The sequence below is a fragment of the Caloenas nicobarica genome, chromosome 6 (genome assembly GCF_036013445.1).
Source record: "Caloenas nicobarica isolate bCalNic1 chromosome 6, bCalNic1.hap1, whole genome shotgun sequence".
NCBI lineage: Eukaryota > Metazoa > Chordata > Aves > Columbiformes > Columbidae > Caloenas > Caloenas nicobarica.
Window position 1 is genome coordinate 24,590,576 of NC_088250.1, and position 24,821 is coordinate 24,615,396.

General features: G+C 38.8%; 1 protein-coding gene across 3 annotated transcripts in view; it reads left to right on the forward strand.

The window, feature by feature from the left end:
• RBMS1 (RNA binding motif single stranded interacting protein 1) overlaps positions 1-24,821 on the forward strand; it is a 150,369-nt gene that overhangs the window by 79,726 nt on the left and 45,822 nt on the right. For all 3 annotated transcript variants that reach the window (XM_065637531.1, XM_065637532.1, XM_065637533.1), the window contains exon 2: positions 3,841-4,016. In XM_065637531.1, the coding sequence (XP_065493603.1) occupies positions 3,841-4,016 (176 nt within the window). The remainder of the gene's footprint in view (positions 1-3,840; positions 4,017-24,821) is intronic.

Here is a 24,821-nt window from a genome sequence, read left to right on the forward strand (position 1 = left end):
ATATTATCCAGTTGTTTTTTAATACTCGTGATTCATCCCATTTTTGGGGTTTTATATCAAGAAGAAAACACAGGCAGTTTTTCTTGGTTAAAGGCGTTCCATGGTGCCTGTTCTGTCACTGAGCTTTTCCTGTTGAGTGGCCGTGGTTTTCCCACTGCTGTGGTCAGGTGGTGGGGGCTGGAGGGAAGGTCCCTGAGGGATCAGGCCGAGGTGTCGGGAGTGCCTCACGGGTGGCTCCAGGGTGGGATGGGGTGATAATGCAGCATAGAGGATGATTATTCTGTCAGTGGCCTTTTTTGCCTAGGTGTTTGTTGAAAATTACAGGAAAGAAACTGCTGTGTAGAAAGAACGATCGCTAATTACCTTTGGGAGTGAAGACTAAGGAGGAAATGGCAAACCAGTGTGAAAATTCTATTTCTTGTGAACAGGAATATTGTCACAAGAAATAATGGTCTGTTACTTAGATTTCTTCCTGTTCTACTTGTGTCCAGTGTTTTAATTTCAGATGATTGAAGAGAAAAAATAATGAACATGTTTTTATGTATGTTACATTATTGCAGACTGTTGTGAAGTCCATATGATAAAATCTTAAGGACAGCTTTTGATATAAATTTGCAACAGAGACTACAGTTTGTAACACAAAACTTTTCAGATTTGGTTTCAGGCTTTATAAAAAGCTTTCGGTTGATGTTCACGAAAGCTGTTTCTAAATAAACAACCCCAAACTTTGGCCAGGTCTCCGCTGCAGAACGTCTTGCCAGCAAGCACTGTATCAGCCAGGGGTGTGGAAAAAAGTCATACATCCTTGCCGACATCGACACGTTGGCAAAACCCCAGGTGTGGATGCAGCTATGCCAGCAGAAGAGAGCTTTTATCATCTTAGCTTATGTTGTTTAGGGAGGTGATGCAACTCCGCCAGCAGAAAACTCTTCTCTTGGCAGGCGCTGTGGGCGTAGGAGGCTGTGCCAGCGGAGCTGCAGCAGCGAGGCTCCGTGCCACCGGCCAGCGTTGCAGCAGCTGCCACGGGAAAAGAAAAGCCTCTTTGAACAAAAGAGAGACCTCTATCATTTCATTTTTACAAGTAGTTGTTGATGAGGAGCAGAGCGGAAAAAGTGACTCAGATTTTAAAATTAAGTTTTAATGTAAAAAATGTGTTTAAGCCCTATGGTTTTAGGATATCACTGGTCCTTTAATGGTTGTCTGTGTGTCACTGGCTTGCAGAGTTTGAGCGCTGCAGTACGCACAAGCATCTGTGTTTTGTAAAGCCTTCAGGGCTGTAAAGGTATGAGTTTCTGTGGAAGCAGTGGAAAACCTTCTGTCTGTAAACTTAGGAAGACAACTGTAATCACATTTACATTCCAATCATATTTGGATGTGCCCACTAGTACTAGAGCATCTTCATGTTTAAATAAAAGTTTAAATTTCTCGGAATGGAGTGTTTATGTTTTACAGGAAGGCAGAGTTAGGATTCCTGCTCTGTCTACACACACACGCGCTCATTTTCTTCTCTTGCGTTTGACCAGCTGGTGGCAAGATTTTATAAAACTCCAGTTTTTCATAACATAGAAAAACAAAGATTTTAAGGGAAAAACATTGTAAGAAGTAAAGGCAAAATCAAGCCAAAGATACTGAAAAACAGAATGGAGGCTCTTAGTCTCTGATAGTAATTACCAGTTAAGATGACGACTGGTATGTGTACGTTGACTTTCATGGCACCTGTACGTACATGCACGAGAGAAGCCCGTGTTTTGAAACTTTGAACAGAGCAGTTGTGCATTTGATCACTGTGTGCACTTTGAGAACTCCACTGAAGGCTTTTAGAAGAGCAGCACCATGCTAGATTAAGTTTGTTCAGTTTGTTATGAAAATGTTTTGAAACTAGTTGCTCTGTCATTCTACATGGCTTGTAACCTAAAAATAATTGCCTGACGTTACTGGAAGCAGAATGATCCAACAGCCCAACTTGCACTGCTATAGTTAAAATCTGTCAATGTTTCCATTACAAACTTGGAGGGAGTGTTTAATCTTTTTCCCATGTTAAATAATGCCTGGAAGAAATTCTAGATCAGCGCTTCAGCTCAGAGTATAAATCTCCTGGAAGAGATTTGATGTTTCTAAAAATCTTTATTTAAAAACAAAAGCCCCAGCCCTATGGCAATGATCTATTGGTAATCAGTTTTGAAATTTTAAATGATGAGGAGTATGTGTTTGGTGTTTTGGGGGGTTTTTTGGGGGGTTTTTTTTTGGTCATTTTCAGTTCAATTCAATTAGGCGACAATGTTTCTACATAGATATGTTGATTTTATAGCGAGTGTTTCAGTTTGGTGTTCCTGGCTATTGTTACTGCATAATCAACTTTGCAATATGCCAAACTGGATGATTTCAAAACTTTCGTAGGGAAACAAAAAAGAAACACATAGTTATCATGAAGTATCTGATATAAGACATGCCTTTGTACTTTTCTCCCACTCACAATTCATTCCAGTTCCCGAGGTTATCTCCAAAATAGTTTCACTTTTCTTATTTATTAAGGCTGTACTTTCATGGATGCTTTAAACTGAGGCAAGCTATAATCCCCTCCTCTTTGCCTACACATTCCAGCTCCCTGCCTTGTGACAGCCAAAGCTTTTGCATTAGCACAAAACCACATGTGGTGAACCAGATCAGGGAAGATAATTTTTTGGTTCGGGCTGTGGCTGCACTAGTACGAGTCCAAAGACGAGGGTGGCACCAGGGTGGGAACAAGTGAGTCTGCACTGACATCTACTTTATATTCCACTTTATTTTTTTCTTCCCACTGCGCCTTTCCTCCGCGTCTCACAGGGCGGTTCTTCGCTGGGAACTTCTCGAGCTGTGGGGGCTCAGGGTTTTGCAGGAAAGGGGCCACCGCGTGCAGCCAGTTCTTTCTATCAGTGAAAACCTTGTAGTCACAAGACTTCTACTGTTAACTTTAGCTCTCTAGTAAATTTGTTAAAGTATTCTTCTTCTACAACACCACAGAGCTGGTTGTAATCCTTTCTGTACCACGTGCTGCTATAGTGTTGTTAATGCAAATGATTAAGACTGCTTTTCTGCAGATTTTTTCTGTAACCTTTTTATGTTCCATTAGGGTCCGATTTTAAGAACAATAGCATTAGATACCTTCGGGAAGTGCTTATGTGCTCACATCCTTTTGAATTTTTTGCCATCATACAGAATCTTTTTCTTGAGACTCTTAAAATAATTCACAAATACAGGGATCAATGGCAGTATGACAATTCTGCCGAGGCACACAGTTAATTTAAAGTCTGGTCATTAAGCTGGCTGTGCTCCCCGTCTATATTAAAAAAAATAAAAGCATTATTGTGTGAAGTACTAAACGCCAGAAGAGATGCAAAAGAGGCTTCTAATTATTATTATGTTTCTGGATAGGTTAAGGAAATAGCGTAATCTTCATGTCTGCCAGAATAATTCATTTGACGTGTAGAATAGTCATAGTGATGTAAACTTAGTTTATCCTTGCTGAAACCTAGAACAACAATATCTCTTATTTCGTTTTCATATCAGATGCCACAATGAAGAGTGATAAAATCCTATGAGTAATATTCAGCAGAAGTTATATATGATTTGAGCCTGTGTCATGCATTGAGCGTGCTTCAGATGGTGGTTGGGTGTATTAGAATGGGCCTATGAATCCTGTCCCAAACGGGGTGTGAAAGCAGGTGTATTTAAAATACATGAGTAATTACGTACAGATTTAACACAGTGCTCCAAATGGTAAACAGGCTCCTGTAGACTGAGCTAATGTGCATGCCGTGATTGCGATCTCTGGTTTCCTCTAACGCGCTTTTTCCTTTGCAGCAGTCCATTGTACCAGCCCACCCAATGGCTCCTCCTAGTCCCAGCACCACCAGCAGTAATAACAACAGTAGTAGCAGCAGCAACTCAGGATGGGATCAATTAAGTAAAACAAACCTTTACATCAGAGCACTGCCTCCAAACACCACTGATCAGGACCTGGTAAAATTATGCCAACCGTAAGTACTATGCTTAAATATAGATTATTATGTCATACCTTAAAATCTTATAGTAGGTATACAAAATGAGTGTTTGGATTATGAGGGAAGAAAAACAGATTTGTAAATAAAAGTCCTTTTTCTGTAGTACAATAACAAGTTTCAACTTCCTTAGCAATCAGAAGGAAAAGAATGTATTTGGCACTTTGAAGAAGCAAAGAGAAGTCAAAATATAGTGGTGAACAGAAGCAACCCATTGCTTTAGTATAAACTATAATCACTCGTAGTGCTGCCTGGTGCTTTTGAAATCATAGATAAATGAAAATTAACACCTGAATGTGAAACTTGCTATTAAGAACCTGCAACAGAGGGTCTCCTCTCTTCACTACTAAGATAATCTGTTGATGCAAACTCCTCAAGTAATTGTTCCACATCACTGTAAATTACAGTGTGCATTTGAATGCTTATCCTAGTTTGAGGCTAATATATGTTGGCTGTACGTTACCACACAACTATATTTATGATTAGAAATAGTCAGTGCATGTAAGAATCCTCTCTAGTGGCTGGAGTTCTGGGTAGACTTGGCTTAGCAGGAGGTTTTCCTGCAGTGTTGTTAGCATGAGATTTTTTTGCTTGTATGGGTTTTTGGTTTTATTACTTAATTTTTACAGCAGTGCATGCCTTTGAGTTATTTTGGAATGTGGGTCAGATGTCAAGAGACTGTGCCATCATGTTGTTTATACACTGTTTAAAATCACCTTCCTTAAATGTTTTACTGAATTTTAAAAATCCTTAACACTTCTGAAATTCTTAGTGCATTTCCTGGATTGTTTTGAAATAGAAAGTACTTAGCTAAATCTTCAATACTGGTGGTAAGAATACACACAAATCTCTCTTGAATGTGTGGAGGTCATTAAGATTTGTATGTAACACTACCGTCTGAAATTCTCAAAGTAATTTTATGTTCAATTTAGCAGATAACTAACTAGGAATATACAAAAATACGCGTCAAAGATCACAAGTTAACAAAATAGCTAGGAAAACCCGTAATTCTTGGATCCCACCTTATTTGAGACGCCTTGGGTTTTGAATATTACAAAAAATCTGATACGTAATTTATAGAGAATTTTTTTTTCTTTTTTAAACAAAACTTGGACTTTCAGGGTAGTAGTCACATATCAGTCATGCTAATGCTATAATAAAAACAACCTGTTCTCAGGTCTTTAAAGAAAAAAATTTCCATTTGATCGTTTTCCCAACAACAAATGAAATCCATGTGCTTTACAGAAAAGATGACAGATTATCAATCTGTGCAAAGATTCATTGATAAATTAGGCATTTTTACAGCTTCCCATGCAACAGTGACTTCTCGTCACTTGCATTTTAGTTGCAAATACATGGTTTACAGAAGTGGATTTTTCCTTCCCTTTTTTGTCTTTTGAACTGGTGAAGAAACCTTGGCCTGCACACTCATGTTATGTTAGGACAGAGTTGTGAGGTTATTCTGTACTGGAGCCGCCCAGTAACTACTATTTGTGCAGTGGTTACTATAGCTCCTTAATCTCTTTCTGAAGACATTTTGGTTTGCACAGTCTCAGATGTCATCGATGCATGAACATCCTAGAAAAAGTGTGTTCAGTACCTTGCTGTAACTGGTACTTTTGCACTTGGGTAGCCAAAGTTTCTGATTTTGCTGTTCAATATATAATTGTAAGTGGAACAGAATTAATTTTGCAAATAAAGGCAAGAACTGCAGCCATGAAGTTATTAAATCAATTCTGATGTGAATTTACAGACTCGGAAGGTTGTGGCATTTCTTCCTGTGAGATATTTCTCTCTGCAGTGTCTTACTTGAGAGGAAAAGAGGCCCTGTCTCAAAATTCTCCATTTCTGCTGAGGAACCAAGTGAGATGTCCAGAAATTTTAGGCTTGGAACATCTTTCAAAAAATCTGCGTAATCTATTAAGAGCCTTAGGCATCTCTGCCAACATAGCCCCTTAGCAACTAACTTGATGCTGCTGTAAGACAGAAATGACAACACTCTCTCCTTGTTCACAGAAGCTCAGTAATCCACTTTTACAGACTATGGAAAATTTCAGATGCAAAATATTTCCTTCCTACAAATCTGCCTAAACTTCTCAGACATCGAGGGCAAGAAAGAGAACCTGCCATGTACATTGTTTAAGCTGAGACAATACAAAATAAATGGAGAATAAAATCTTGGACACATAGAAGTCAATGAAGAAACTGCTGTTTACCCCAGAGCCTTGATGTATTTTCATTAGTTCTTTCCAAGTGTCTCAGATTTTACCGTGAGGCTTTAGAGTAATTTTAGCTTCTTTTCCCCATATAGAATGGATCTTGCTGTCCTAAGAGGGTGTCCATTGGAGTTCTTGATGCTAAGGATTAATGGAAAGGCCGCTCTGCATATTGCAGAAATGGCCTTTCTAGCTGGCGATAAGCAGTGACAGAAAAAGGTCACTGGCTTTTGTTTTATATCTTTTGGCTGTTGTCATACAAGGCAGAAGAACACCTGTGGGTTGAGGAAATTATGGTTGAAAAACGTCATTGTCACTACGAATGCCAGAAACATCCCATCTGCACAGATTTTCCCTCTGGTCATCATGGACTTTTATAATATACTGTGTTGAGATGTTATTTTCAGTGATAGTTATTGTAGAGAAATATTGCTTTCAATGTAATCCCTCAGAATGCAAGGTACAAAAATCTACAGAGTTCTTGCATGTGGGGCTGGTTATACAGTGACTTTTATTTGCTTTAGTCAATATGTTTGCTTTAGTTCTTGCTCACAACAGCTAGCAGTGCTAATTTTGGCCATGTTTTTATTTTGAATAATTATTTTTGGTGAATCACAAGAGAAACCTCTTATCAAATTACAGAAGTGTTGAGCTTGCTTTCCTGTTGTAGCACAGCTGTGCAGTATTTACAAACACAGTTGGCAAATGTTCACCAGTTTTGTGGAAAAGTACTTTCCTGGCAAGAGTGCAATTTGCCAATACACGTCTCTACAAATCTGCGCTCCACCTTCGTCTGCTTGGTTCTTTTTAGTGCTCTGTTCAGTGAAGCTTTCTCCTCTTTTCCAAGATGAAAAGAGCGTACTATGATTTTACTTGGGAGTACAGCTATTTTCAGACAGTTTTACTGGTTTTGTTTGGGAAATGAAACTGCCACGTTTCTGAATAGTTCCTTCAAACTCGAGCCTGTCACTCCAGTTCTGCATTGGGAAAGCAAATTTCTTCATATCAGTTGCGCCAGAGGCAGAAGTGTGGGGAAGAATAAGGTAGGTATTATGTTTGTTGCAATGATGTCAGAACAGCCAACCCAGAAGCAGAGCCTGGAGTGTTGGGGGACACCACGTGAGTCAGTCCTGGCCATAAAAGCTTTCCATTAGATATGTAAGGGTAGGCAGAGCAATTGATGCAATTGCCCACAGATACTGTCTTTTACATGGGAGGCTAGACAGGAGAAAACAGCTAAATAGAAGGACAGGAGTGGAGGAGAGGAAAAATTAAAGAGCCGTTGAGCACGATTTGGGGAAGACTGCAGGAAGCTGCCCGACGTCAGCCCTGGCTGTGAGGCTGGGACCGATTTTTGCAACCATCTTCTCTGCCTGATTCTGCTGTGCAGTTTCTTTTCCCAAACCAGCTGTTATGTTGGTGTTTTTGCTTATGAATATATTATTTAGGCTTTAATTGTACTTTCTTATTCACAGACTGTTAGGCGATCATTTATTGTAGCTTATTTAATACTTGGATCTGAAGATGCAAGATTAAATTGATTCCAGGTATTCACTGAAATTGTTGAGACTGCTTACGTGATTAGGGACTTAAGCAATTGTGTTTTAGGAGATTCAGCAGTGAGCTTGTAACTTGCTTTGACACATTTTCTAGGTGCTTTCCAGACTTTCACTAAGCACTGTGCTTTGCTGTGGATGACCTTTGTGCCCAAGCCACGTGGTTCCCTGTGCCTTCCACCGTCTTGCTTATGATTTACTTACTAGCCTGCAGCATGGCATCTCTGCAACGCTGAATTTCTTCAGAGACCTGCTTTGGTGCCTTTGACATCATTAAATGAGGATGATGCAGCAGACCCTTCACACTCCTGACAGTCCCCAGTCCCAGAGTGAGATTTCAAGCTCTGAGGCTTAACCCAGGTCTCCCCCATTCTGTTCAGCACAAATTATTACACCAGCCCACCCTTTGGTGTGCTCTTGTCCAGGCCGTTTGCTCGTACCGTGTCGCTTGTATCAAGCTATTTGTACTCTATATGATATTTTTTTTGAAATCTGTTTTTGCTCTGGACAGTTTTCACTTAAGGCTTCTCCCTTAAATTATTGCTATATGGTTGTAATGCAGGTTTTTAATGGTAATACCATTAGGAAAGCAGCTGGTTTAAAGTAACAAAGTTAGTGACATAATTACCACAACAGACCGTTGTTCTGTGCCAGGATGGTCAGAACACAAAACCAGAACCTCGTAGCATCTGCCTTTGCTTGCGTGTGTTGGGAAATCATATTTCTTCTTGAGAGAGTATTTTAAGGATTCCTTCCTAAATGTTCAGGATCATGAACACAAGCACAGCTGAAACTAATAGCAGGCTAGTGGTGGGTTTGAAACATTTGAGCCACTCATGCTATACAGCTTTGTTTCCACAGCATGACAACTTGTTTTTTTCTTTTTTGTAGTTACATGTTCTAATGTTTCCCTATTTAGGGGCAAGAGTATCTAAGAGTTGTTTCATCATATGGAATGCATTAGCATATTAATGTTTCCATGTTCTTTGCTTGCCATGTGATTTTGACCTGCCAGGTGATTTTTGCTGGCATTTCCCACCTCCTTCAAATACACTCAGGACTGAGAAGTGGTGAACTGGAGCTCAAATGTTTACTGTAGCAGGGAGCTGTTGTCACTGAGCTTAGTTAAGAGCAAGAAATCTGCTAATTTCACTCAGCATATCTCATTAGAAAAAGGACATGGCTGGACTTCAGAAATGGTCCGATTGTCTTTTGCATTTACCTCTTCCGGCAGAATGGTTTGGGCAGGTTACTGCTGCTCAGTGTCTGTAGAACATGAATCCAACCCCTTTAGATCGATGATGTGGGTCAGGGAAAGTGGAATGGAAGATTTCAAAGCTAACTTCTCCATTTTTTTTTCAAGTATTTTCTCTTCATTCCTTTCTCCTTTATTCTCCATTTTTCTTGCATGTTTCTTTCATGGTTTGTCAGCTACAGTGAAATATTGCATTTATAATTATGTGGAATATGATTTCGTGTAATATAATTAAATGTGATACATCAGTGTCTCTGAAACTGTTCCCTTTGAGATCAGTATTAATGCTGATTATACTGGAGCAGGAGCCTATCGTTCTTACATGTTTTAGGGTGGTTAGTTCTTTTAGGTGTTTATATGTGCATTTAAAAAAATATATTATTGCATATATCTCTGAATAAATAACACCAGATTTACAGAATATCATTTGGTTGCAGGAGGAAGTAGATTCTTCAGCAATTGAGCAGTATGTGATTCGTAATGTTTAGCTTTATGCTGTATGGTAGCAGCAGCATCTTTTTCTTTATTCCTTCTTCAAGGACTGTGGTATGGTTTGGTTTTTGTATAATCTGCAGTAGAATTCCTTCAACTGCACTTTTTCATCCAGTTTTGCTCTTCAGAGCAAACACAACACCAAGAATGGTGAAGGTATGTTCCCTAGATGTAGAAACTGATCGTGCCAGTGCTGTGTTGCCTGCGCAGGGACATGTTGGTGTGGAACACAGTGCGGTGCGGCAGAGAAACACTCGCAGTAACCTCAGGATCAGGGTTCAGATAATCTCACTTGTGTTCTGCCCAGCTGATGCACCCAGTTTCACAGCTGGTCAAACTGCGAGAGGAGGAGTCGCATGCCAGTATGGTGTGTAAACCGGCTCTGCTAGCATCTGCGATGCTGTGATACGCAGGGCATATACAAATGTCTTAGCTGACGATCTTTTAAGAGGTTGCTATCAAAAGTAAGTGTCCCATGCAGCTGAGGTGAAGTAGTATTCAGTTTTGTATGTCTCTTTTGCCAGAAGCACTGGAGAGATGCAGGCCTGACATGGAGACTGAAATGCTTCTTTTTGTTGGGGCTTGACTTCCGCAGTCGATGGCGAGGCCTTTGCATGATGTACCATGAGAATTGTGATTGGCCTGGATATGTGGTGTTTGGGTTAAATAGTCATTTCCTTTATATCTTAGCAACTGCTTTTACCAGTCATGTTATGAAGTGTCTAGCCTGGAGTGATATAAAGGAAGACTCTCTTAATCTTCCTTTCAATATTTGCAGTTTAATTAGACAGAAATAAAATTCAGACAGCTTTACGTTCATGTTCAAATGAAATCCATGCTGAAATCTTCTCTGAAGAGTTCCAAGGTATTCTTTTGTACAATAATGCCTTCTTGTAGAATGTCATTAGGAAGCCGTGTGTATTTTTGAGAAAAAAGTAAAAAGTTGTCTTCTAGAGTTCTAGCCTCTGGATGCAGACAGTCTCTTGAGATGCCTTCAGTTTAAAACAACTGTAGTTTTAATTGTCTCTTTCTATTTTGTGATTAAGCAAAGACTGAAGTTTTTCAAACTCAGTATTTCATATAGCCTACCAGTAATCAGCAGTTCCCTTCAGCACACCCTCTTAAAAAACAAGCAGTCTGAAGACAAATGCAGGGAGGAATTCTGTGTCTGCCCTGTGGTCACAGATGCAGGGACCCAATGATTGCACAAGCTCCATCTCCTCTAGGAGATGAGGGTTTTGTTGCAGCGTGGGGCCAGAGGAGAGGTGATCCCATGGAATTTCCTTTAGGAAGTGGGGGCGAGGGAGGAGAGTGGAAGGAATGTTTCAGCCACAGCTGCTTGTAAAAGAAGCACTAGGAAAACAGATTGGTAAAAGTTACCACCATCGGAGATCTCTCATTGGAAAACAAGAAGCTGATTTGGTAGCATGGGGACTGTAAAATCTGTGAGCATTTGCAAGTCTGCAGATATTCGTTGTACGGAGATGCAGCCCTTGTTCCCTGTCACAGAGCCACAGGAAAAAGCTGTCCTGTGGCAGCTGGTGGAATGGCTTTGATCAGAGTCCTGGTCCCGAGCTGCCCCATGGCTGGGGCCCGTCTCAGATGGGAGGCAATAGCACCACAGTTATTCAAAGGAGTAACCAGTAATTCAAGAACATTTTGAAGAGAATTGTTGGATTTTGGTGGACTACTGAAAATGGTAATTAGTACTAATGGGGCTTTGTAGTGGGTTCCATGATGCAGTTACCAAAAACTGTCCCTTCTGTTGGAGCCTGCTTAGGCAGGTGACTTAGTCAGAAACCATTGCAGAACTGAATCAGCTTAGAGCCCAAGTTGATTTCTGCCCCAGCGTGCTTACATTAAACTTGCCCTTTTTCTCAGAATACCATTCAGCGCAGAAAGCAGAATCAGTATTTGCAAACAGATCCTTTTATCTAATATCTCATGTGGTTTCACATAACTCATAGAAATCTTATGAAGTCTTGACTTTGTTTGCTAAAGGTTGGTTCTGCTTAGGTCTGATTTCTGTAATGTTAACTCCTTGAAATGAAAAAATGAGCCATCTGATGTTGACACATTATAAGACCAATTATTTTTTTGTAATCTTTCAGTATTTTTTCCCTGTTATGAAGCTGCGTTTAGGGTTGAGAAAGTAACACCCTCAAACTGTATGCAACCCAGATAATAAACATCCATAGCAAATAGAAATTCAGATCCTACTACCTCCAATGAAACTTGTAATTGAGTAAAAAAGGAAGAAAAATCAGTGCTTATCCTTTCCCACAAATTCTACCCTAAAATTCTACTCTGTTTTGACATTCAAAAGATGTTGGTTGCCTCAGTTCAGTTTGAGCAGTGCCTAACACAAGACTCCCACCAGCCCTATAGAAAACTAAATTTCTAAAGGGCTGCCGGGAGAAGAATTAACATTTGGTCATTTAAATATCTAAATATCTATCTTTGCAGATAGATGTGCAGTACCTGGAAAAAAAGACAAATCTTAATTTAAATGTTGATAATGTTATGATACTTGGACATAGAGCAAAAAGGAGCAATGAAAAACATGAAAAGAGAAGACTTGGATTGATTTGGGGTCTGTTTTGACACTTACTAATACAAATATTCCACTTGAAATAATCTGTGTGAGTTGAGTTAATCATTAGCAGAATCAATTTCAGTGGAAGAGTTATGTTCTGATTTGTACTCCTGTCCTGCCCCTTTCACTTCCATTACCTCTCTTACTTAATCTCCTTATTATTAAGTTTGTAATCGGTTGCTTTGCTGCTACAGCGGATTTCCCCAAGATAAACATTGTGTTTTATTTCACAAATTTTTTTAGTATTAATAATTACAATTAATTAAGTGATCATTTTGGCCATCTTAGTTGAAATACATTAGCCCAAAATGTGTGTTCTTTTGTTTTCTTTTTTTCTATTCTGTACAGTTGTACATACTATCTTTTAAAAGACAGAGTATGGATCAGAATTTTTGCCTAGGAGAACACTGTTGACTTAAGGCATTACACATTATCAGCATTTCAAATCCTAGTGCTGCTTTTTGGCTTAGACATAGTCGCTCACAAGCTTTAACAAGTCTGTCAAAGTATCAGCAATTATTGTGGTGCATTAGTAAGGACTTTTTCTTTAATGTCTGAGTGAATGCAGCTGTGAAATAAGTGTTATGTTAATAGAGGATCTAAAACCAGGAGAAGAAAAAAAAATGCTTAATACAGGGTAATACAAATACTGGAGGAATCTCAAGTTTTTTATTTGTAAACCCTAAATGTCAGAAAAAAAATGATCTAAATACCGGAAAAAGAGCCAAGCTAATTATTTCTGGTTTCAAGGACTCTGCTGATAGAGGAACTGAAGAGCTTTTGGAGCCTGGGATGCAGAGTTTTACAGTTCAGTACATAGTTTTGTTTAGCGTGTATATAAGGAACCAGTGTGTTAACAAACAAGCAGTGTAGAACAGAAGTGCTTCCCTATGCCCCCCAAATGACGGCAAGCTTGGGTCCTGTTTGTTTGCAGTGTGTTTGCAAAGGCCTTCTCCGAGGAAGCGGGGAGCACTGACGGGAGCCCCCAGCTCCTATTGCCAGTATCAGGGTTGAAAACCACTTAGTGCTTGGTAGCGTGGACTTAAGATTTGTTTGACAGTGAAGGCTGAGCTTTTCAGCTGTGTCATTGCACAGTGCTGGATAAACTCCATGGTCTCTGGTTCTTTCTTTGAGTGTTTTGTTTTGTTTTTCCTTCTTTTTAACCTGTAGCTGTGCAGTACCCCAAGGCAGAATCTCCTGTGTTGTGTCTGAATGCCTTGGCTGACTTGTGGAGAAGCTTCAGCAGAGAGAAGAGAGATTCTTTCCCTTCAAGGCCTGAGGGTGCCAGCACAGTGTGGTATCCAGTGGAGCTGACGTAGCAGAGTGTATTTCCTTCCCCACATTGCTGTTTGTAGTACTGTGATCTGAAAGGGACTCTTTGTAAATCATCTGCATTTTTTTTTGCTGCATATATCCTGTATGCAACCCCCTACATATCCCACACTTGAAGCTACTTGTTTTTATTGTGTGGCAGGCTTTGTATTAACTTTGTTGTTAAGACTTTTTTATTTGTTGCCAAAAGTCTATTTGCTATATTTTGAAGATCTCAAATACTGAGAGGGAAAGTGCTGTTGCATGTTCCTTTTTCTCAGTGGCAGTTTACGGGGCTTCCGTGTTGTAGTACAGAGGTGCAGTACTGGGAGTGGAAGGCCATTGAAAACAATCCATTGTCATACCAAGACCTCAGCATGAATGTACTCTTTATTATGGAAATTAGGATCAATTCTTTTTGAACATCTTCCAAATATTCAGAGCTCTGACATTGTAAAAATATACAATAATCTGTCCCAGTCTTCCGTTCATCCCAAGTGAATTGCATGTTACTTTGTTCCGTGAGAAATTCTGAAGTTTTTTCCACCCATTTTGTTAATTGTTTATTCAGTTAAATATTTGTTAATTCTCTCTGAAGTCTAGGACACTGACTCTGAATTATGCAGTTTCGCAAATGTCGTTAAATATTTTGAAAAGAGTGGCCCTCCCAGGAAGAGGGGACAGCCCTGACTGTCACTAATCAACACTTGAACTGAGATTGAGGTTGTAGTCTACGGAGCACGGGCTCACTGGGACAACTGAATTGGGTAGAATTGGGGAGGTGGAAAAGTAGGTAGGCTTCAGTAGATCACAGAAAGGCCCAAGTTGTCAAGATGTTCTTGGGTAGGTAGCCAGGGTGAGAAGAGTTTTTGAGTCTGATACCTTTTTGAAAAAACAGGACTTAATTTTTTCCTCTTATGTTTCTATTTAACCAATAAACGGCACTTCTTTGAAGCAATGACCTGAAGCAGATCCTCTGTTGGTCTAAATCAGTATGGAACGTGGGACTTCTGCTTCATTTGTGGTGGTTCTTTTGATCTTTTCTATCAAAGCCATTGCTCTTTTTGTTGTTACTTAAAATTCAATGATCAAATTACACTGTCTCAAGATAGAGCCTTCCACCTAAACTCACTTGGGTCCAAATCCTGCAATTAATCAGAGAAGATAAGGGATTTAAACTCCTCTGTGGTTGTAGCTGAAGGTGAGCAGCAGTGAGACTTTACTTTCAAAGGTAACTGCTTACTGACCAAGCACTCTAGTGATGCTTACATGCCACATATAGGTTTTGGGAACCTTTTTAGATTTTTTCATCTCATAGGATTAAAAAAAAAAAAGATAATTTAATTAGAAACAGAGCAGAACACATCTAAATATATAGCTGTAAAGCCAGATGCTCAATTCTTTATAATTGGCTTGCTGTGTACTTCGTACTTCACAATATACTAATAAAAACACATCTGAAAAAGCAATCCACTTCTGTTTGTATCATAACAATGAAACTATTTAAATTTTTGCCATGAAAAAGTGAAAGTAGTTTCTCTGGATGAAAATTTAGAGGTTCCTGTGATAGGAGACATTTTAGTGCCGTGCTGTTCTTTCTGTGGTAGTTAGCGTGCCTTGGTTTTGTCCTTTCCTAAAGCGAAGGGGCAGGAAGCAGCTTGAAGAGCAGAGGAAAGAGTAAGTTTTCATAATTTTATATTTTAGTCAGGAAGGAGTACTTCTGAGGGCAATGTTTTTTTTCTGATCATTAGTGTCCTTTCCAAACTTCTGCTTTCTTCAGTGGGACAGAATTTGCAGAAATTTTAATTGTTCCTCAGGGATTTAACTGGATTTGTGTTTGGACCTGGGTCACTGGTATGCTGCCTTCTTCAGGATCTTACAGTTGTGTTCTGCTCATGCTTGTGCCAAAGATATTTGACAACTCTCGAGTTCAGCTTTTGCAGTGATGGAGGAAATGTGAGGCTGTTTCTCTCAAGTTGCTTTCCTCTAGTGGTAGAGATCAGCATTTGGCTGTGATGGATCTTTATTTTTTTGGCAGGCAGTGCTCTGACATTCTTGTTGCTGAGATCATCCCCACTAGGGCTTTCAGAAGAACATCTGACTGGGGCTCAAATTCTTCACCTTCTGCTGTTCTGACCATACAGTATGCTGTAGGAAAGGTCTCAATCCTTTACTATTAATAATTAATTTGCTTCTAGATACCTTTTGTTGACTCAAAGATCTGTGAATTTGTGGTTTCTTCCTTTTACCTTGGCTTGGTTTCATGTTAAGGGTGTGGATTCTTTTAATCCCAAGGATAATTTAAGAGGGAAAAAAAAAGTATCATTAAATTACTGCAGTCTGAGTCATACTTGGTCTGTGAGTTTAGTTCCCTGGCCTTCCCACACAGCATTTCCGACATGCAGCGAGCTGAGGGTGTGCAGGAAAGACTGTAGAGTGACCTAGATACTGGTTAGCTCCTTACTGATGAGTGACTTTCTGACACTGGATGTAGCCATCACCTCTTTGGATTCTCAGTCCTTTTCTGTGTGATAGCTGTATCCATTGCCTTTTCCTGTTTCTGAGTGGTTTTCATAAAAAAAAAAATTTAAGATTTCTGTTTGGATTGGTTTAAGCATCTATTTAGATAAATTGATGGGAAAAATTAGTAAATGAACTATTTTAGAATCTGAAGCGTAGGCACTGAGATTCATCTTCAAGTAGAAGTTATGGCTTCTTCCCTATAGTACCTTATCACTTCTAAGAGAATAGTTCATTCTGCTGCTCTCTTGCAGGCAAAGAAATAGTCATCTCAGGCTTTTGATAATAAAAAAGGTCTATAAAGCCCAGAAACACTGTGACCATGTCACACAAGTTCATTGGCTTATGTTGTTGAATCTGTTCAAGAAAGGTTGTGATACAGAACTAACTTCACTGACTTTGGGCTTACCTGTCAGCTTTGCTGTCATGCAGTGGTTGGTTGATTTTTCTTGGCTCTGCATGAGAATGTTTTCTGAATAGTCCCTTCTGTGGCTGTTGGTGCCCTGGATTTGTGAAACCACTGCTCCTTTTGAGAAACTTTGAATCCCTATCTGTTCAATGTAGATGCCATCCAGGCTTGCAGTTGGTACAGGCAACTGGAGGACCCCAGTTTTCTTTGAGCCTAGTCAACCCAGTCTGGAGTAGCCCTTCTGCACAGATGCTTGTGGGTTTGGTTTTCCCTGCTAGGCCAGGTTTAACCTCCCCTGTTTGTGTTCTTCACTGTGAAGCCTAATGATGCAAGTGCTTGCCAGGCAAAGCACAGTCTGGGACACTGGATTTATCCTTCCATGCTGTCACTTGACACAGTCATTATACAAAAATCACTGGCAACAAAGGTCTGGGGATCACATTAGTTTCAGCCAGCTGGGGTGTGTTCTACATGACAGTCGGGTGGTGGGCAGTGTGCTGTGATTGCAGCTCTGTCTGCAGCTCAGGAGCCTGAAGGTGCGGTGATTCCAGGAGACTTCAGTTGTACTTGGCTAGCTGCTCTAATGATGGCGTCAGAACCAGTTAATGGTGTTTTTAAAGAAAATGGTATATTTAAGATACCAAAAGCAAATTTCCAGATAAGCGTCTATTACCTTCTCTTTGCAAAACTGCAGAAATCAAACTCTGCCTCCTGCTTCCTTCAATCAATATTCAAAACACTGTCTATCTTAAGCAGTGTGAAACTGAGGAAGTGTCACCGAATATGACCCTAACGCATCAGCCACAAAGGTTGCTCTTTAGATTTTATGTTACAGCTTGTGATTGCTCATGTGTCGAAAATTTGGCAACAGATGGATAGTATTTTTTAATGCATAACACTCCTCTGTCCCTATCTCAGCACTTAATACTACTGCAGACATCTTTTCAACAGAGCCGTGCAGTTATAATCAATAATATGTGAGCTGATGTTTCTGCTCAGTAGCATACAGCCACTTAAATGCCCTTCTGAAGTGTTTTCACCCCTGGAGAGAACTACTTTAGTACAACCATTTTCCCTATTGAAATGGAGATATTTGCTATTCAGCAGAGCTGGGACTTGAGACTGGAGAAGCAGATTCAAATAGGGATCAGGTCTACATGCCGTGCTGTTAAGGGGGCAAGGCCTCTGGAAGGTTTAGCAGTGATTTTGAATAATTTGTCTATTTAGTGCTGTTCCAGTCTGATTGACACTAAGTTGCCAGAACTTAAAGGATATCAGACTCTAATATTAATTGTACACTTTCTTTGTAATTAGGTTTTAATTCCAGTGTAGAATAGCTATTGAAAGCAGGATTTTACTGTATTTAATTAAAAGAAAAAAACCACAGTTAAGATGCAGTTCAGAGAGACTGGAAGTTATTTGAATGGATTGATTATTTTTTTTCTCTTCTGTGCTTAAGGCAAAAGAGGGACAGTCAACACTTTCCAAGATTGAGTGTTAAATTAGTGCAAGTTGCAGGTAAGAAGAAATAGGTATCTTTGTGTAGAAGGTATTTCAACTGAGCAGGCCAGGTCTTGGATTCATCCTGTTAGATTTGTGGTGTCTTAATATCACAAAAACAGAAGAAAATATGCTAACATTTTTAAAAAGTTATCAATGACAGACATTATTCCAATGACCAAACATATTTCATACAAGATAAATGTGAGAACAAGCATTATGCATATATATGTGTGTCTCTGTGCACATATATTAGTTTGTACTTGGATATATGTAATTTACACAATATGTGAGACAGTTGTTTTGTAGTTCAGAGTTGACAGATGGGTCAGGGTTTAGGAAATGGAATGTGGCTGAAAGTGCCCTTGTAGTTTAGCAATCTCCAATCTCATGGTTTGCAAGACTTTGCCAACATATTCTTTGAGGTGTCATTTCTTTAAACAGAGGGTGTAAGACTTGGTTACTAGTGTTCACTATAAATTAATAGGCAAGAATAAATTAAAGAGTAATCTTCTGCAAATGTACAGGCTTGTAGCATTAAGGGGTGTATCCATCCACTTAGGAGGTAGACTCACACTACCTAGTATTGTAACCCGAATTTGATTTATACTGTTCTGACTAAAATGAGGGAAAAAAGTATTAGGAAGTGTTGCTAAATAATTTTATTTTCCCCTTACCTTAATTCCTTCCCACAAGAAAAACAAATATGCTTGGGAAAAGCCAAAATACAGGACAATGCATCATATGCTGACAATGACTGAATTTGGCTTCCTTGGATGGAGGAGGAGGAATTGAAAAATAAAAGGTCTTCAGGTAGAAAGACTAATTTATGCTCCCAAGCTGATCTATACTATTTAGCACAGGCAAAAGAAAGAAGTTATAAATTATAGATAAAAAGAACTGCTCTCTTATGTCTTCATAGTTTTATTCTTTCAAGCCATTAAGTGTAGGCTCTGAAATCTGCCGAGATTTATGGCTGGATGTAGAAATACTGCCTTACTTTCAGATTAAAACAGCTTGCAGGGGTAAATCTATACATGCACGTCTGCAGACCTGCCATGAGTTTGGCTTATAAATACATATTAACATTTGTCTGGTTTAATTTCTCATCTTCCCAAATGATTGTCTTGATTAGTGATCATTTCTCAGTATGAAAAAAAGGATAAAAGAAATTGCTAGACTGTAGAAATAATATTCCAGACTTGTAATTTGAACCTGTACAGAACTTTATTATTTTGGTTGCAAATGAATTACGATTTTCAAATAACCTCCGTATCTTTCATGGCTATGTGAAACTGCTCTCATATTTTTTATATTCTTTCTGGGAGCCACAGGACTATGATAAATTATTTTCAAAGAATATTGCTTCAGTTTTTGCTTTCAGTTGTGCATAAAACGCAGATTTTTTTTTCAGTGCTGTACTCTTAAGGCATAATTTGTGTCCATTCTGTAGTGTTAGGTTAAGAGAACAACCAGGTGAGACCATTTGCTTTCTTAAAATAACATGGCTTTGTTCTTCCATCTTGTAGCTGTAGGAAGCTGTAACTCCCTCCTGTATACCTGAATAACCTTGTTAGTAGGTACACAGGCAAATTCCTGGAGAGAATGTAGATTGTCCTATGGTTTTTTTATTAAGAAAGATTGTAGTACTAAAAAGTAGGTTAGTCAAGAATATCCAGATATCTTTTGAATTAATTACCTCTTTTTGTAAAATTAGAATTCTTCATAGTTTGTTCTGCTAAATGGGATGCTGAATGATACAGATTAGAAACTGAAGCCTGCTTTGTGAGGCAGGAATGGAGAGGCAGACGTCTTGATATTTTTTTTTTTTTCCTAATGTTGTAGCACTTACTGATAATTTCTTGTGTGAATGTCTGAATATATGTTAGTTGATTTGTGATAATTTATGATAATTCTGGGATTTATTGTTTCTGGCTGTCTGAATAACTGCACAAATCATTTTCATATGATAGATCCTTAGTTCTGTGTCTTATGGTAAAACTTTCTATAATGCTTTTAGCAGAAGAGCACTTCATGTAAATTACAATATGCTATATTAGAAGTGGAATAGTACCAAATCAGTTTCTTAACCATTCAATCTAATTTATGCACATCACTTCCTATTCTGTCCAACCCTAAAATATATTTCTCAAAGAACAATGCCACATAATTTATAAGAAGAGAGCAGAGGAGGCTTTCACTGTTGCTTATCAAACTCAGTAGAATGCTGGCAGGAAACACTGCTAATGCCAACCAGCGTTTGTGTCCCTGCAAACAGATGTTTGAAAATGTAATGTAACACTGTGTAGTTCACACCTTTTAAAGTACTTTGCATGTGAGTTTTCAGATGGATAAATAGAAAAATCTCCTAAAAGTGTAGGCAAAAATAAGTTATGAAGTATTTACTTAGTTCTCCTGAACTGTTGATTTCATGAACTGTAAAGATGATGTTAAATATAAACAATTTTCTTTTCTGCAAGAGCAGACACTTTGGTCATTGCATTACCGTAATTTTTATTTTCATTCAGTTCAGGAGAAAGCAAACTATGGTTGCGTAGACAATACTTGCACTTCAAAGTGTGTCAAAGAGGAAAATCCGTTCGTGTTTCTGCTAGGTCATTTATCGTGCTTAACCTATAAACTGTAAAGTAACAAGGCTGCTGAGCTGATAGATAGCCGAGCAGATGGTTCAGAGATTATGCTAAATCACCCCAGTTTGTCAGAAGTCAGATTGGGTTACTGCAGGGGCAGTGGCTGCAGGAGACACTGAGTGGGATCATTTTTCTCAGTTTGTTGCTTGAATTTCCATTTTTCTTCACAGCATGAGACATCTTACGTCTTTACAGTTAAAACATATATAATCAACAAATTTAGGACCAGCATGTTAGTGTCCTGGCTTTTATAAGAATCATTTGGATCATGAGAATCTTTAGGTGTCTGTGACATAGGAAAGCTGATCTCCTGTGCCGTGTGAGAGGTTGGCTCTGCCACTTCTGCTGCTGTTGCTTTCTCCTTGTTCAGTATCTAGAGCTGTTGCTTTGGTCTCTCCCTGCCATCAAGTTGATTATTCTCTTGCTAGCCTATGAAACATTAAATGGAAATTAAATTCCATGTATTTAGTAGCAAAAATCATATTGCAGCTGAGCAAGGATAGGCCAAGATTCAGGGCTTTGAAAAAAATCTCACCCTGAAGAGTGGGTGATTATCAATCATAGTTCTGCCAAATACCCATATCCACATCCTCAGTGGAGTGACCGAGGCAACAGATGCTGAGAAACTTGTGAGAGCCCAGAACAGAAGTTATAGGTTCATCCTTCAGAATTTGCCATTTTTTTTCTTTTAAATTAACAAAAAAAGCCCTAGAACAAACCCTAATGTAAAGATTTAATACTTAGGTTTTTAAATCTCTCATTATTTTGATTCTACTGCTGTTTTATTTATCTCAAAGTAGCATCAGTTGAATTCTTCTCGATTCCTGACAGGGAAGAGTATGAGAGCCTTCCTGCCAACTCCAAAAGCTCTTTGAAGGGAGGCTTCACGGATTTTTGTTTTTTCTTTCGCCGTGATTGTACCATCACAGTACTGAAGAATAACTGTTTTCTTTTCCACATATTGCAACATCGTTAACCTTTTAAAGTAAAAATAAATAAACATGACATTATTTGTTGATTTAAGATTGGTGGCGTATACACCTCTGTAGGGAATTGTGGGAAATCTGTTGGTTTAGTACACACTAGAAAGCCACATTAGGAATGCTGTTTGAGCATCAACTGTATTATGTCTTAAACATTTTAAGTACCTAGAGATATTCAAAAAAAGCAATTTTCCTCAGTTGCGCTAAATGAAAGGCCATTGTACAGCAAGTTGCGCTTTTAAGATAATCAATTCGTTGTGCAAAAGGAGCGTACTAATTGAAAAACCTTTGCAAAATGTCATAAAAATAGCTGAGGATGCTAACAAGACTTTTTCCTCTTGACTTTCAGTCAGCTTCTAAGAAATGGATAGAGATTATTAACATCTGTACAAAGCAAGAGGAAGCAAACATTTCCTGATTCTAAACACATTTCTTCCCTATCCCCATAGCTCATCCTCAGCTAAATCGGGAAATTACTACGCTTAAGAAAAACAAAATAGGTAATTGAAAAATAATCGTCTCCAAAATAATCTTCCTGTGTGTAACTTTGCTATTCTTTCAAGTTTACAATTTCTGATTCTTTTTAGCTATGGAGTAGTTACATTTGTGTAGAGCTTGTACACTATAAACCAAATATGTATTCATAAAATAGTGCTTTTTATCATTAAAATTAATACTGTCCAAGAAGATGAGAAGGCATTTGTTCACACTACAGCAAATTGTGTATGTCCATTATGCTGAGCATCTGCTCTTCTAGAGATGGATAACCGTGAGAGCTGATCTGATTTTGCATCTGGTTTTGCTGCTTTTCATTACTTCTTGGTGAAATCTGGAATTGTAACCTACTAAGCCTGAAGAAAAGATTGTTCATACCACAGTAAAACTAGTTTGTACTAGTATTGGTAATCATCAGTAATGATGATGACGATACATTCTTTTATGCACAGATTCTTATTGAAAACATAAATATACAAAACTTAAACGAAGAATTAAAGTTAGAAAGGTTGAGAAGAAAGCTTTCTTGATCTTGTGAAGAATTTACAGCAGCATGTAAGACTATCGAATTGACAGTAAATGCAAAGATCTATGGGACTGGGGTGGCCTTTTTGGGGGGAGGAGGGGGTTGTGTTCGTTTGGTCTTTTGTGTTTTGGTGGGTTTGTTTGGTTTTGGGGTTTTTTTTTGGTGTGTGTTTAGTTTTTTTTAGTACATAGATCCTAACTCATCAAAAATAGTCTTTACATTAATAGACAAACAGTAATTTTAGTCATTTCCTAAAGACAATAAAAACAGGAGTTGGCTTCCATAATAATAAATTCTGAATTATTTGGAAATTTTGTCTCCCAAGTAAAATAATAAAAAATGACAAGGAGAACTACTTGGATATCTGGATATTTTGAAAATACCATCTTTCTCTCTGAAGTACCAGAGAGTCAGAGAGACTATTAATAAGAAAGAAAGGAAGTAGTTTTGTGTCAAAACCACATGTCCATTTGACAGAATGTCATCATCACTGTAACTTACATTTAGGTTCATAAGGAAGTCCTGCTTTGCATATAGTAGAAAATATGATCCAATGCCTGAAACATAGCACATCTGGCTGAGCTGGTTAACCCAGTGCTTCAATATCTGGAGTGAGTACAGGAGATTTGCTGGACAAAAGCAAATTAGCCAAGTTTATAACAATTTCAAAACAATTTCAAAAAGCTAGATTATGCATACCTGTTAACTGTGCAAATAAAACCAAGAAAAACATAACTGCAACTTTTTATGTAATGTTTAATTACGTGCTTTTGGTGGTAGGTACTCGTTATGTTCTGGTAGCAAATCTTTAGGTTTGTGATGGCCATAAAGCAATTGAGTGATTCCAAGAGTTTCTCAAAGAATAGTGTGTCTTCCAACAACAGAAAACAAAATACGGACAAAATGTTCTCAGCAATGTCTCCTTCTACACTAGGACATAGATGTGGTGAAGAAGAATTTAAAAATGGAAACCATATGGTTTGATTCTGTTCTCCAAGCTCAGTATTCTGCTAGACTGAATAAATTTATTTATCAAGTTTTTGTAAGAGAACATTAACCCGTAATTAAATAGCAGGATTTGAGTAGGCTATCACAAGGACTACCAGTATTGTATTGACAATTATTTTCTGAAATTGCCCTTATTGGGAAATTAAAAATTTGAGACATGGAGAAACAAAAACTCCCTGTGTTTATCTACACTTAAAAGGGAACAAGGGCTTAAGGTTCAGTACACCGCTTTCCAAAGATGCAGCAAAGAGGGAGAGGTATGTGAGCCAGATAAAACCTTTTGTACTGCTCAGGGTGGGTTTTGGATCCAGCAGAGAAGATTGCTGTGGCTAATTACGTTCCCTTGGCTGCGCTGTTGGCTGAGAAGTGCCCTGAACACTCTGGAAGAGCAGTGAGGTTTGGGAGCCAGCTGTACCAAGTCAGCTCTTGCTGACAGCTCCCTTGACTCTTTGCCTCAGTTACAGAGAATTTTCTTTGCTCCTTTTGCACCAGGTGGTGTAGAGGATCTGAGAAGTGCAGCACAGGCAAGGCCATCCCATGGACTGCTCGGGAGCCTCCAGTTCAGGTCTGACTTGAGATGGATGGATTGGGCTTCCACGTACTCTACAAGTGACAGGGACTGTGGTGGGGGCTTGGTATTAAGACCAGTAATTTCATGTAAGTGTTTTGGCCGTACTGTTCAAAATAGAATACTCTATGTTTGGGGAGGTGAGGATGCTGTCTTAAAAGTTGCACATCACTGATTTGCAGAAGTCAGTGTTTGTTGTGTTTGTTACATGCATTTATTTAGGGTCGTACTGAAGGAAAATATTCTTCCCTTTCAAGCAGGAATTTACTGCATTTAGAGCATATGCACAGTGCCCACTGACCATGTTGGGCACTGAAGAAGAAAGTGTCTGAATAAGAAAGTGGGATTTTTTTTTTTGCTCGTGTGGGGTTTTTGTTTTGGCTTTTGTTCTTTTAAGCTGGTATAGAGATTAAGCATCCCCACCTGCATGTTCTTTTTAGTGTTGCAATTAATATACAGGAATTGCTTTGGAAGTATTTGTCTTCTCCGTTTTCTTCTAGTTTTCTACCCTAGTCTAAAGTAAGGTTTGTTTTGATGTGGATCCATTCAGGAACTGCAATGTATTTTAGGATTAACTGATCTGCTCTGCCACATGGTCCTTCTTGCCAGCTTTGCCTGTTTGTTGTGCTCTCTCTTGTCTTTGGTCACCTGGTGAGAATAATGGCTTCTTACTGAAATTTTTGTGTTCAGCCAGCTTC